The 14,335-nt window shown below is 38.3% G+C and overlaps 1 protein-coding gene across 2 annotated transcripts in view; it reads right to left on the reverse strand.

Annotated features, from left to right (window-relative positions):
- Positions 1-14,335, reverse strand: part of LOC139968307 (caspase-6-like) — a 120,616-nt gene that overhangs the window by 8,873 nt on the left and 97,408 nt on the right. The window contains exons 2-4 of one of the 2 annotated variants that reach the window (XM_071972610.1): positions 9,162-9,214; positions 3,237-3,325; positions 1,665-1,873 (exon numbers count right to left, since the gene is read on the reverse strand). In XM_071972610.1, the coding sequence (XP_071828711.1) occupies positions 1,665-1,873; positions 3,237-3,268 (241 nt within the window). In that variant the 5' untranslated portion in view covers positions 3,269-3,325; positions 9,162-9,214. The remainder of the gene's footprint in view (positions 1-1,664; positions 1,874-3,236; positions 3,326-9,161; positions 9,215-14,335) is intronic. The other variant, XM_071972611.1, reaches the window with a different exon arrangement.

Raw genomic sequence — 14,335 nt, forward strand, 5'->3', positions numbered from 1 at the left:
CATCCACTTTCTGTTAAAATGTGGACGAAATTATTGGCGAATCATGAAGAGTAGTCTGGGTAGTTCAGTCAATTATTTTACATATAATTGTGTGTTTAGTAATTTCTATATGTAAGTCCTTCTCAGTAGCAACTGGTAATACATTTAAGACTTGTTAAGACATTGAAACTGTATATTATTTGTCACTGATAAAACCATGAGTGTCGAACTTTATAACTTAATAGTTTTCTTTTGAGGTGCTGTCAAACAGAAGCAACTCCTGTGATCTTCAGGCTTTGGGTTCGAAGAGCTATCATGTCAAAAGAGGTCAAGGTTGTTTCTTTCATCTTGTGGTCAAACTATATCTTCTTAATCTTAACGCATTCTGTGCCAAGGGGCACACAATGCCGAAACGTCTTCCCTCCACTTCTTTCTGCTTGCTGCTGCTGTCCTGGCTTCTTTCCAACTATTCCAGCATGCCCTCTTCCTCTCATTCTCTATTGTCCTCTGCCATGTTGTTTTAGGCCTTCCTCTTGCTCTTGAAACTTCTGTGGTCCATCCCAAGGCTATGTATTTTTTGTCTGCCCTGTCTTTTCGCAGCACATGTCTTAGCCAGTTCCATCTTCTCCTCCTGATTTCATTACTTATCCTGTTCAATTTGGTCACTCTCCTTCTCTTCATAACTGATGGTCTGTGGGTATCTAATGTTAAGTATTTTCTTCAGGAATTTATACTGGAGGGTATCCAGTTCTTTTCGTCTAATTGAGTTATCTTCCATGCCTCACATCCATATAGCAATACTGATGTTACAAGTGTTTTGAATAGGGTGATTTTAGTTTGCCTCCCGATGTTTCCTTGGTGCCAAATTCTAGTCAGACTCCAGAATGCAGTAGCCTTCATTTAATATTTTATGTTGCACCTCCAAGTTTATTTACTTTTGTACCAACGTAGGTAAATTCAGGAACATCCTCAATCTCTACATCGTTGACCGCTAACTTCTGCTCATTTTGTGTATTTAACCTCATCATCTTGCATTTACCAACATCATCTTTCAATCCAACCCTTGCTGCCTCATTCACCACTCTCTTAGTCTTCCTCTGAACATGATCAAATTTAGAAGATAACAATGTTATAACATCGGCAAACTGAGTCTTCTAAACATTGTTACAATTCCGCCTAATTCCAGTCAAATTATATGAAAAATATTAAATAATACGAGATATAGCAATGAGAACCGGGTATTATGACCTTACCATTTTCTTTTGAGGTAATATCACACAGAAGCGACTCCTGTGATATTCAGGCTTGGGGTTCCAAGAGCTGTCATGTCAAAGAAGACAGAGTGGTTTGTCATTTTGTGGTCAAAGTATTTGACAAATATTGGATATTACGAATGAGACGCCCGTGATCAGATCACGAAATACCACAAATAACCTCGGGATTTTAATGACAAACACGTTATTCCCTTATCTTCACAGAGGTAATCTTTCTAAATTTTCAGGTCCTGCCTCCTCGTTCCGTTCTGCGTGTGAAGACCTTCTCACCCCGCGTGAAAGAGAAAATATGACGCCAAAAAAACTGACAAAAAATGCTATTGAAATAAACTCAATAAATAATCTAGACTGTATACTAAATAATAATTTTAGACGCTTGGATTAGCGAATAACTTCTTATTTACCCTTTACCTTTAAGCAGAGTACCACGGATTTCACTAGCAGTGTAATCATTACATAGCTTTACTACGAAACCAAGTTTCTTGAAAGTAGTGTCCAGCTCGCGTTCGTCTCTTTGAGTACCGGTCCTCTCATTCAAGTGATGAAAGCGTTCATTATTGAAAATGAGCGCAAGACCTCGAGGACGACGCTGCATTTTATAACCTACGTCCAAATGTGACCTGCAATAAAAACCGTACAGGATGCTGTCACAGTTAAACTATACACTGCCAGTCCTTTCAGGTGGCATTGCATGTTGAAGATATATTTGAAGTACGCATATTACAAAATCTTACAGGCATCTATCGCTTGTAGACACTGAGACACTCATGTCGATTGTACAATAGAGAGATTAACCATATATCGTACTTATATTTGAATGCATAAGCAAGCTGTTATCCAGTACATAGGCATATTGCTGCCAAGGTGTCGATACAAGCTTTTTGACAATGAGGCAAGCTACCTTGGTTTCGAAAGTTTATACCATCTATCACTGTTCTAGTTCTGGGGCAAACAACCAAAGACATTGCTGAAACCCTCGGCATGTGACAAATAAATTTTATGCTCAACAAAAGGTAACATCATGCACCTCCGAGGCGTATCTGAAAATTACTAAAACGTTTCATCTAAATATTTACGACAGTTTCGTTTCCATCCATGTCTAGGATTTGAAGCCCAATCACACTCGTGAGAGTCATCGTGTTCTTCAACTAGCAATACACGTGTGTAAACCGCATGCCTGTACTCGGGGTGAGGGTAGTCACGGTGGGGAGGGACGTATGCCCAATTTTTAAAGATCATCATTATCCTGGGTACAAATGCGTATCAAGGAGCAACTGTGCTCCTGTGCAGCAATGGAAATTCAAATCAAACAGTCTCTGATGTGGATAGGGTTTCGTTTAAATTCGCAGAGAGTACTTGGGGTCATTTGACGTGCATTACTAGACTGGGCGCCTTTTGGTGCCCCAAGGTACATTGTAGAAGTGGCCATCTAGATTACGGGATGAAGTATCAATATCAATGCTTACCTTTTATCTGGCCTACACAAGGCTTCAGTAAAATGGTGCTAATTGCGTTTTGTAATTACCTTGGGCGGCCACACCGCTGCCAGGCTAAAGAATGGTCTTCATTCTCCGGGGACGTTAACACGGAATGCGTCAAATGACACGTAACAAATTGCCATTGTTAACAAATGTAGCATCTATTTACATACAAGCGACTTCAAGTATACAAAAAATAGAACCTTATACATGACAATGTTAAAAGCATCGTCACATTTCAGTAAACGCACCACCCTACAGAAAATCCTCTGTGCGAGTCTAGCTGAATCCTACGTATTGTACAACGGATACGTACGATCACTATATATACTACTATATAAAATAATACATATATATATGTATATATATATATATATATATATATATATATATATATATATATATATACACGCCAACGCGCGCGTTGATTTACACGAGTGTGACCCGAGTTTTACACTCATGGTTCATCTCCAGTATTGGTCTCTTTCTAAATTTAAATACGTACATGTTGTATAGTGAGATATCAGCTTCAGCCATGTTGTCAGGGTACCTCAATGCACAGGAAAACAGATTTGTGTTGTAATTCCTCGTGATCTGTTTGTAAAGACAAAATAAGAAGATAATGGAGGACACCTTAAAGCAGCATTTTGCGTCCTTTTCTATTTTCTCAATCTCACTGACTCCACTATGCTATAACGACATACATAACTAGCTTATCTATTTAAATCTTACTTCAAATGGTGGCATAAAAGTCGAACAATTTGCACCTTTCAACTTTGTTTTTCTCCAAGATATTTTCGGTTGGGATCCCAATAAACCTCGCCCATAATATGAATATTTAAACACTACGAACGTCATTGACCAAAACGTAATACAACATCATGCTTGATTTGTGTACAGTCTATATGGCGGTTGTACCAGGGAGTTCCAAAACAACTCCCTGATTGTACCAACGCAAAGTCTTTAATCTATTTTTAGCAACGGCTCATAACTACACCTGCATCTCTGAATGGTTGAATTAAAACTAATAGGTTTGGGGGAACTGTGTGCGATTAATTTTAAATGTGGAATTTATCGTGGACACTTCTCTCATTATCTACAAATATCCTTAATTACTTGCCAATTAACGTTGTTGGCAAGGAAACTTGGCTAATATCTTAGTTTGCTCATTTGTGATTGATATATGTAAAAAACTCGATGGAAATGTCAAAAAAGTAGAAACGGAGACCAAACGCAAAAATGCTGCTTTAAAGCGGAGTTTCTTAATTAATTTTTTTAGTGGTTATTGGTAGCTCTATATCTCCTTTGTTCTTTATACAATTGGCCGCTCTTTGGTTGTAATTTAATAAGTTCAGCTAATTAATTTGATATAATGAAATTATGTTTGCATTCAACTATTTTTTAAACATCAGTTTCACCATTTGAGATGGTAAGATTTGTTACAACTAGTTTTGCATACATGAAGGGAAATTGAATCATCGATCTAGTCCATTGATATAACTAATAACCTGTTCAAAACCCTCGGAATTGATCTTATTGTAGTGTATTCGGCATTTTAACACCATTAATTTCCTGTTTACAACAAAATACCCTTCAATCAAAGTTGGCCAAGAATCTTTCACATTTTTTCGTGGCGCACAGAGTACCTTACACCACTTTTGACAACCGTCATCATTTGTATCAATTTGGCTGAAATTTATACAGAAAAAGGTGATTGTATAGGTATACCAAATGGTTTACGTGTAAACTAGGTATACTGGCAAAAATTTCAATTTCAAGTTTCTTGACCTTTCACTTACGTCTTTCGCCTCCACCTCTCCCCTACCTGACTATCAATGCGCGGTAATCGCACATTTACATGTTACTATACCTAACTTGTCAGTGCAATAACCCACCAAATGACGTTTTCACAATGTGAGGTGGTTTGTCAATTAAAGTGGCTGGACTATTTATGGGTATCAGCCAACACGTTTAATAAGAGATCTTGAGGAACACGTTAACCCGCACGAGAATATCGCGTAACATTAGAGGCACAGTGCATTAACGAGAGTTCCCGAGACGTTCATGTGGAAGTCTCCATGTGTATTTAGGCCATAAGCCAAAATTAGGTGAACCTAGAAAAATTTGCAAAAGAAGGATATTTATTTTATTGTTTGGATGCACCCCGCCCCCTCCCCAAGAGCATGATATCAGCCAAAATCCGATACCGGGAAACAGGCTAATTTGCATAATACCAAAATGGCCACTATCGACAATTTAACGGCACCATATCTCAACAACGGTTGTTCTTATACCATATAAATGTATCTTAGGTGGATCGAAACATAATACCAAAGAACAAAATGACCTGATTACATTTTCCTGGAGTCAGATTTTAGCGGATTTTGGATATAATGTTCAGTGTGGTCATCCTAATAATCCAAAGCAAAAGAACCTACTGTAGCAATTTGTTCTAAGTTCATCCATTTTTGTCAACTTGATTAATATACTGCTAATTCACTAGCCCCATTCAAACTGAGAGCGCTCTCGAGGGTTCGACTGTCTTAGTAAACATCATTCTCCATGTGTAAGGGTAGACACCACAACTACTAAAAATGTAACTGTTTGTAAGGGAAAGATATGGTCTTATTGAAAAAACAGTATCCTAGACGAACCCACAGAAGTGTGCAAAGTTGAGCGTATAATCTACCATCTCCATTGACGGAGGGAGGGGGTGGGGGCGGGGCAGTGTCTGTTCTGTGTGTATCTTTGCTCAGCAGGCCACTAAGCCCAATGAAATGCATTAAAGTAGTTACAAGCCAACATAAATCAAACATTAAGTGTTAAAACTACGGACTCTTCTGAAATCACTTCCTAGTCAGGTCACAATTGCAAGAGCTCTACTGTACATTAATGTTAGATTATTATTTGCTTAAAACATCCGCGAATTTGTCTTTCCTCGGTTTTAAACGATATGGGCCTTCATCCAATAATGTGGCTACATACGGCAAACGTTTCGTAAATAAAAGTCGTCAGATTAATTTTATTTTTATATTTTCAACCGCTTATAAATTATGGTTGCGCAAAGTTTTAACATGTGTAAATAATGTACTATGGGCATGCACGTTTTATAAAATCTAGGCAAGTTCCCATGAACATTTTGAAAAGCAAAGAAAGAACCGTGTCACTTTGAGTTAATGATAAGTAATGAGGTTGTAAACAATCATGCAAACATTGTATATACGCCCATGTGTGTATGAAAATTTCGTTAAACGGATAAATTACTCATAAATCAGGCGGATAAGATTTGATAGCTTCAGAAATAGTGAGGGCAGATAAAACGCGTTCACGTATGGTTTTGAATTACCTGCAACGAAAGCAAACGTTTTGTTTTGGAGTTACAAGCAATGCTATGATTTTACGTATGAATTAAATTGCACAGGCAGTTTAAACTGTCCTGATACATCAAGCCGTTGAATTATCATACTAGTTACGGCGTAACTGCAGCTCTCGATTCATAAAACATTTAGCAATTCCAAGCACACTTTCGTTTTGGAAAATTCTTTAATATTTCATTACCGTGAATCACACCTTTAGAAATTCAATTCAATCTTGGCAAGCCACCGGACGTTTTGCTCACATGGTATTTAACAAGTGCTAAAGGTCCATTCCCACCATAGGAGACCTCGGCCGTATTAAAGAATAAAGATGTTTGTCAAAAGGATATCACCTGCAGATTTCCCATGTTATCATTAAATTTGAATGTTCTGCCCTGATTAGCAACGCGAGAGCCTTCTTGAATAAGTTTAACGAAGAAGGGAAAGTATTAATGAGGCTGTTTTATGAGGCTGTGCTGTTTCTTGAGGGGTGCGGTAAGGTGGGGGAGTGTACCGAAAGGGGATGAATGTCTGGTAGGAACGCCCCTGGAAGCAGGAGTTTCATATATTTAGCACAAATGTACAAGTCAGAAAGAGAACTTACACTTAAATGATTTTTAATGTAAGTAATCACTGGGAATTCATGGGGCTATTAGGCAAAAGATTCTGGAAATTGAAATGTTTTCAGATACCCCTATCAGTGCAACATGTCCCCCCGAATGAGTTATGACAGAACCTGAACCTTCTTGGAAGGAAGAGAGGAAGGATACTGGCCTGGGCTCATTGTAGCCGACTCTCATGTCGGGTATCTGTTGGCGACACCTTGTTTTGTTTCCTTAAGAATCGACCCGGCATAGTGGGACGGGAAGCTAGATTAAAATCGGTGGAAACACAGCCCATCCACCCCACCCCTCCCTATAATGATCCCACATAGTAAAACGCAAAAATAGCAAGAGGAATAACGAGGAATCACGAAATTTCGTTCACGTCATTAAGCAAATTAGTTGTAACAATCTTTAGCGTCTGGTTTATAAATGTACTTAACGCATGTAAAACAGCTTTAGAAAAATTTCCACTGTATCTGCACAAAAATAAAAATCAAAGTCAAATCATTATTGAGTGCAACGCATCAATCTGCACGGGGTTCAACAACAAGTTGCAAATATTGTCTTCCTAAAACTATTCATTGAAATTAGTCTGATGATTTCATTGGCTGTAGACGGCTACCAACCTCGTTGTGGCATCCTCCGTACTCACTGTGCACACAATTCAATAGCAGACACGTTGTTTACAGTGCAAGCAAGCGTAATGTTTGAACTACAGGCTACCTTATAGTTATACATATATCGTATAAGGGTAGGTCGTGATGTCATGTTTAGACAAGAATCATTCGTAGACTATTTCCTGCTTACAATTGGGGATAATCTTAAATAAGCTTAATTACTGTTTATTAACACGTAACGGAGTTGGTGTATCACTTATGGTTGATGTCATTGCCTTTGAACGTTGTTAAGATGTCGCAAGTCTTTTGTAGTCATTGTTTTTCTGGCAAGGTGGGTCAATAGCATTGTAAGCCGACCGTGCATTCTTAAGGCTTCGCAAATTACAACAAGCCGACTGCGACCCAACGCGACTCTCTCCACTACTCGTCGGGAATGAGTTGGAGACACTCGTGGCCACATAGTGGCGTCGGCGTAGGATCGCAGGTTAGCAGCACACTAGCCCGACCCCACCAGACCCTACAGTTTAATCTCCTGCTTATCAGTCCATATGGGTCCGCCCTTTAGCAGCAGTCACCTGATTTCACAATGCTTCCTTGTTGGCTATCCATTAGAAACAGATCGCAGTCGTGTCGTGGACAACCGCAAACAGCCACGACCTGACTCATCTGAGACGCGACAGCCCAGACGCCACGACGAATATCAAACATGTATCATTACCCGGTTTGGTCACAACGAGGACCGGCTGTCTGATCTTGGTTGAGCCGTGAGCAGAATTTCGCGCAAATTGCCCCGATCCGACTGCAACCCAACAGATTGTTCGTCGGTCGCGGTCGGGTCGGTGCAATTTGCGCCTGCCTTTGGTCTAACACACTATTAAATTGTTCAGTTTCTCATAATGCAACACAGACTCGACTCGAAAGCATGGTATGTTAGTACCTAAAAATACATGTTTACTAGTAATTATGGCAGGCGAAATTGCACCGAACCGACTGCGACCAGAAGGATTTTTCGTCGCAGTCGCGTAGGGTAGCAGTCGGGTCGGTGCAATTTGCGCCTGCCTTTACAAAATAATGTATGTGAAACTCCGTCACCCGGATGTGCTCAGGGAGGCGGAAGAGGGTGAAATCTGGGGAAGTTTATCTTGGGGGGGGGGGGCGTTGAAGGGAAGTGGGTCATGCGACCTTCAAATGAGGGTAGAAACCACAAAACTACCACACAGAAAAACGATACTTTTCAACAAACAGGAGTCATTAAGTACTTATGACACCTTTCAGGTCTTTTACAAAACGTCATGCCATAGTCCATTCGGCTCCGTCGCCCGGACTTTTTTCATTATTATATAACCTCAGGTCCCATAATGTCCGGATAATCCTGGTTTCGATGGTTCTGTCTTTTCAACGTCACTAACAGACGTCAGCCTCGTGGACATTTTTCATAGGCCTATGTTTGATTATTGTAGGGTGTCTCCTAACAAAACCTGACAAAAACTAACTTTAAACATCAAAATATAATAATAGCATCATATTTACCTTATCCACACCTAGATGTCCTGGTTACCTATCAGTAAATTATAGATATAATTTATGATCACATCACAATGCGACGTTCTTGATAATTTGTAGACGTCACTTCGTATAATTATATTCAACCATGTTTTTGTTGTTGTATGTACTTCACCAAGTGGTGCAAAACATCAATACATACAGCGCTAGAAGTTACACGGAGCTATTAACCTATTATCAATACTATGAGGAATGTGAAAATTGAAAAATATTTATAAGGCTTTCCTCTTGCTGCTTAATCTATTTTTTTATTTAAATATTTGGTGCCTACAGATATTGTGATACTTACTGGAATAGGTTCCGTCAAAGATGCAAAGAGTTTAAGTTCACCTTAGGCCCGATCTGGATAATGAATGTTAAACAGTTGGTTTGTTTATCAAGTTATGTCGTTCCTTGATTCTGCAATCGGGTATTTCCATCCATCGACCACGGCGAATGATTCTTTATTACTAAACAAGCACCCGTTGCTATTGTGTCGTATTTTCTGTTATGAGGCATGAACCGTTTTTCAATAGGCCTATTCATGGTTGTACACAATAGTTTGACGACATCGTATTTAAACAATGAGGGAAAATAGGTTGGTTAAATTTTGACAGGACTTTTGTGACAACATATTGTCACGTAGACGTTCTGATAACCTTGCAGTAAATTTTAAAATGAAAATATGATCAATTTTTTCCATCTAAATGCAACTCTCTTTATAATCTGTAGTTATTATTTTGTATAATAAAATTCAACCACGTTTGTTGTTGTAATATTCGGTACTTTGGCAACTAGTTAAAATATAATTAATATAACACTGGTAGTAACACAGAGCTTTTAGCCTACATGGTTATTTTCAAAACTATGAGGAATGTAAAGATATAAGTAATAGCAAAGTTACAATTTATACATGCCATTTATTTTAATAGTTAAGAAAACGTCCCTTCTGGGAAAGGAGAGTGGAGTTTCCGACTACGCCCAAAAAACCTACCCTTCCATCATTTGCAGACAATTAAGGCACTGCACTTGACAAGTTGTCATGGACCAGTGTCGACTTTACCATTAACAGGCTTGTGGGTTGTGCACATGCATCGATGTGTTTTAGCGCTTAATAAAAATTCGTCTGTGACCATGTGACCACATTTTCGTCGGTTGAATGCAAAACAAACGAAACCCGACTGAACCATTTTCTCCCCAAATGACTGTCCGTACCCCTTCCCTTTGTGCACGAGACTGACCAATCTTACAAACTTAAACCCTTCACATAATAGTTCCAATGAATATCAATCAATTGTAATCCGGCGATTAGATTTTTACATGATATAATCGCCCTAAATGATTATTCACATATTCAAGCAACCTGAAGTTGGACTAATGCATTAAAGATAGTATGGTTAAGTAAAATGTTAAACCTTTAATTGTTTAGATATGCGAGAGGAGCCATAACCCCCCCCCCCCCCCATACACCTTTACATGAAAGTCGATTTTAAGGACCTCGGGGTCACACCTTTTGTTTCTACAATTCATGGTCCAACCTTATCTTCTGCTGCCATACCGTCCCTAATGTTCCTAGTGTCACGTGTGACTATATGCAACGCCCGGTGAAAGATAAGTATATTAGAGTCCGGTCCAACTTCTCGAAATCTCGGTTTACGATGGGCAGTAAGTAAATTAAATGTATTCGATTTTACAACTATAAAGGTTTTCTTGGCATTTCTTCTTCCGTAATAATTTACTACTCGCTCGTAACATCGTCCCGTAGATATGTAGCCATACTGGTGAAGAAAGTATGAAGTGTATTCATATCATTATAAATAATTCTCAATCTATTCATTGCATTCCATTCATTGTTCGTTCAAGACGCCAGGTATGTTTTATTCAGCTTAACAAGAATACAAACTCGTTTCATTAGAACAACTGAAAAATGCGTGCGATCAGAAATAACATTTCTACGACGATAAAAGGGGCATGATCCTCGTGAGTATTAAGTACCATTATTGTAAAACGCTTGTTGAACTTGACAATAAACTGGAGAACACTTTTCCATTTTGGATGCGGTAAGGAACAGCTCTGATTAAGCCCCTGGTGACTGTTATTGGATTCTCGTTAGTTTACATTACTTGTTTCCCATTTCTACGGAATCGGATCTGTCTGTTCGGTTATGCAAGTTTTGCGCTTCTTGGTGTAAAGATGAGTATTATAATCCTCACTTGTCAATAATAGCTTAACTTTTATGTTGTTACCCTTTAACAAATCTCTTTTCAAGACTCGCGATACTATATATATATTTGAAAGGACACGTTAAGGTGGTACTCGATATATCGTCTGACAAAACATGTCAAAATGAGCAAATAACATACAAACGTACAGACTAGTTAATATCCTATATACGAAATGTGTAATCTCATTGACGAAAACCTGACGTATAAACACATCAGTGAGTTACAATGACCATGTAACAGAGTAATATATCATCACTCTTGGGGTTTTGCGCTATTCTAGAAATGTGTTAAAAACAGTTATTTAAAGCAATTATTCAATTTAACGACGAGACAAAAGGGCAAAGAACACCTGTTTGCTACCGGACCAAAAAGTACGATTTAATTATCTAGTCTTTATAGATAATGTATTCAGTTGGCTGTTGCTGCCTATTGGTGCTCTGTCGGTCTTTACAGATAAAGTATTCAGTTGGCTGTTGCTGCCTATTGGTGCTCTGTCGGTCATTAATGAAAACGATTGGCCATGAAGAAGCACGCTGTGAAACATTTACAGGTAAGATGAGTTCCATAATTGTGATATAGGAATATGTGGTGGTGTTCCATTTTGGGCGTCATGTAACGAAACACATGTTAGTCTGTACGTCTAGTTGCGTATTGTAATTCCCTGCAGGACAAATACGGGTACTTGCATAAACGGGCTGGATTTAAGGTTTGTGAGTGACGGGGTCCGCCGTTCAAGAAGGGACAGACAGGCATTGCTAGGGTTTTCTCTTTAATGCGCTGACACCGATTAACTCAAATATAATAGAAAATTACTACACTAAATACATTTATCAACCTTAATAAAGAAAGGAAAAGACAATAATAAAACAATGACAATATTTAATCATCCAGAAAAACATATGAGCCAAACACCATTCTCGAAAACATGATATAACACGGGTCACGAATGAATTCTCAATTATGGCAAATAAATTAATCAAATCAGTTGTAACCAAGTAGCCTCCCTTAAAGTCAATCGTGATCCACGAACTTGAAATGCATTAATTAGAGTATTACTATCACACTTGCATTGCAACCGATCCACATCAGAACAAGATCATTGAATGGACCTTAAATAACACATATATTTCGTTACATGCCCTTGAAAAAATCATCACCGGCTTTCGACTACATGGCCAAGTAAATTACCTTATAGAATTTGATACGTAACGAGCCCCTCCCCTTTCTCCTCTCTGCAACTAATTCAGAACAAATAATTATAACTAAAGTCATGTTCCCAAAAGTTAAAAATAAGATTAGACAATTTTAAGCAAATAAATGGTCCCATGTCTAACAACAAATTACTCATCTTCCCCATGAACTCTCGGCATCCTAATTTTACTAAAAAGTATATCATTTGTTCACACATCTAGTTTGAACTTGATCAGACTTACGATGTAGGAGGAGTTCGCGGAACCCTTTTCTCACAATTAAGGCCAAGTTGACCTTTGACCTCAATTGACCTTTGACCTCGATCCACATAAGTATTATTTTAACATTTGTCCAATTATTCTCTACATATCGTGTGGTGTATTGCCTTATCCTAGATGTTCACAAGCAGGTTTCGTGACCTCTGATATTGACCAATGACGTCCTATCACACCGGACAGAGTTCACATGGCCAGGCACCTGCCCACCAAGTTTTAACTTGTTCGGACTTACGCTCTACAAGTAGTTCACGGCTCTTATTTGCTCAATCTTACTCTCTCTCGCACATGCACACACCGTGGATGAACTTGAAAACATTGTCGCGAACTCCAAACCATGGACTTTTAACTTGGGTTAACGTGGGTGTGTGCCTGAGCATGCCATTTAGTATCTCTGTGACTTATGACGTCATGACGGTGACATGTCAACCATCACAGTCGTTACGCGCATACCATACCAAAAAGTGACCAAAATTTTCAATCCCATTTGGCACATCAGTCTCTGCATGTTCACATCGCGTTTAGTAACGTTAAACTCCAGTGTAAAGACACCGAGGAGTTCAAAAAAAGTTAAACTCGGCCAAATTTGTGAGAAAAATGTCGCAGCTAACCTGAACCAAAACCTCATAGATATGTAAGGAAGGGATCCACAGACCCACTCTACATAGGGGGAGGCCTCAATGACTTCAGTGCATTCGCTGTTTTGTTATAAAAAATATTCATTTATCTCTGGCCCTTCTACAGTCGGGGGAGGTTTGTATCCTCCCCCCCCCCCCTGACACACACACACAACTTAAATATCAAGTCTTATTAAGCATATACACATGTAAATATAACAGAAATAGTGTAATAAAACAATGTTAATAGAGAACGATAAATGAATATACTTAGCGATAGTTTCGTATATGCTATCATTCAGACCTTTGGCAATATCCTTTCATTTATTGTATATATGGAAACTGTGGTTTTTAATACAATGTGTTTTACAACACATCTACACATCAACACATGTACAGCGCTTTTAAAATGGGTAAATTTTACAATTTTTTAAATGAAAATATTTAGCATATAGTAAGGAAAATTATAGTATTTCATATGTTTGTGCAAAAAGCCAAAACAAATAATTTTGAAAGTTCGGTTGTGAGGAAAACAACATGAAATAGCATTCCCAAAAACTCATAACCCTATCAGAGTTCCAAAAAAGTAGGGATATCTTCATCTTCTAATTTACAGAATGCACATAAAGAATCCTGTCAATCTTTCATCTTAAAATGCAGCTGATCTGTTCCAAGAACAAAATGTAATTATCTCAACTGGAAGTTACATATTTTCATATCCCGAACACTATAACAACAATTGTAAAAAAAATCTGACTACATTCACCGTCAGGAATGTTTAACAGGGTACGCCACTTGGAGCATATTGAAAGGGAAGTAACATTATTGACATCACTATTCTTACGTAATTCTATATATGCTCTTCTGGAGACTTGTTGACAATGCATAATATCAATAGAGACAATTTCCTGTTGCAAAGGATAGGCAACCTTAATCAAAGAGTTCTTTCAGTGGCTGAGAATAGCATGTATAAAATTATGATCATGTATATAATAGCGAGAATGGATAATGTATTTATTACTCAAGTCAGCAGAAGCCAACAATTTCCATTAATATTAAGTAGATCCCTTACATATTTGATACCAGCAGAGTAAAACAATTCATTAAAGACCGTTGCGTTATAGTTATGAATCAAGCTCTTGTTCCAAATGATTTGATCTAAAAAAATGTGATGAC

This window comes from Apostichopus japonicus, chromosome 1 (genome assembly GCF_037975245.1).
Source record: "Apostichopus japonicus isolate 1M-3 chromosome 1, ASM3797524v1, whole genome shotgun sequence".
Taxonomy (NCBI): domain Eukaryota; kingdom Metazoa; phylum Echinodermata; class Holothuroidea; order Aspidochirotida; family Stichopodidae; genus Apostichopus; species Apostichopus japonicus.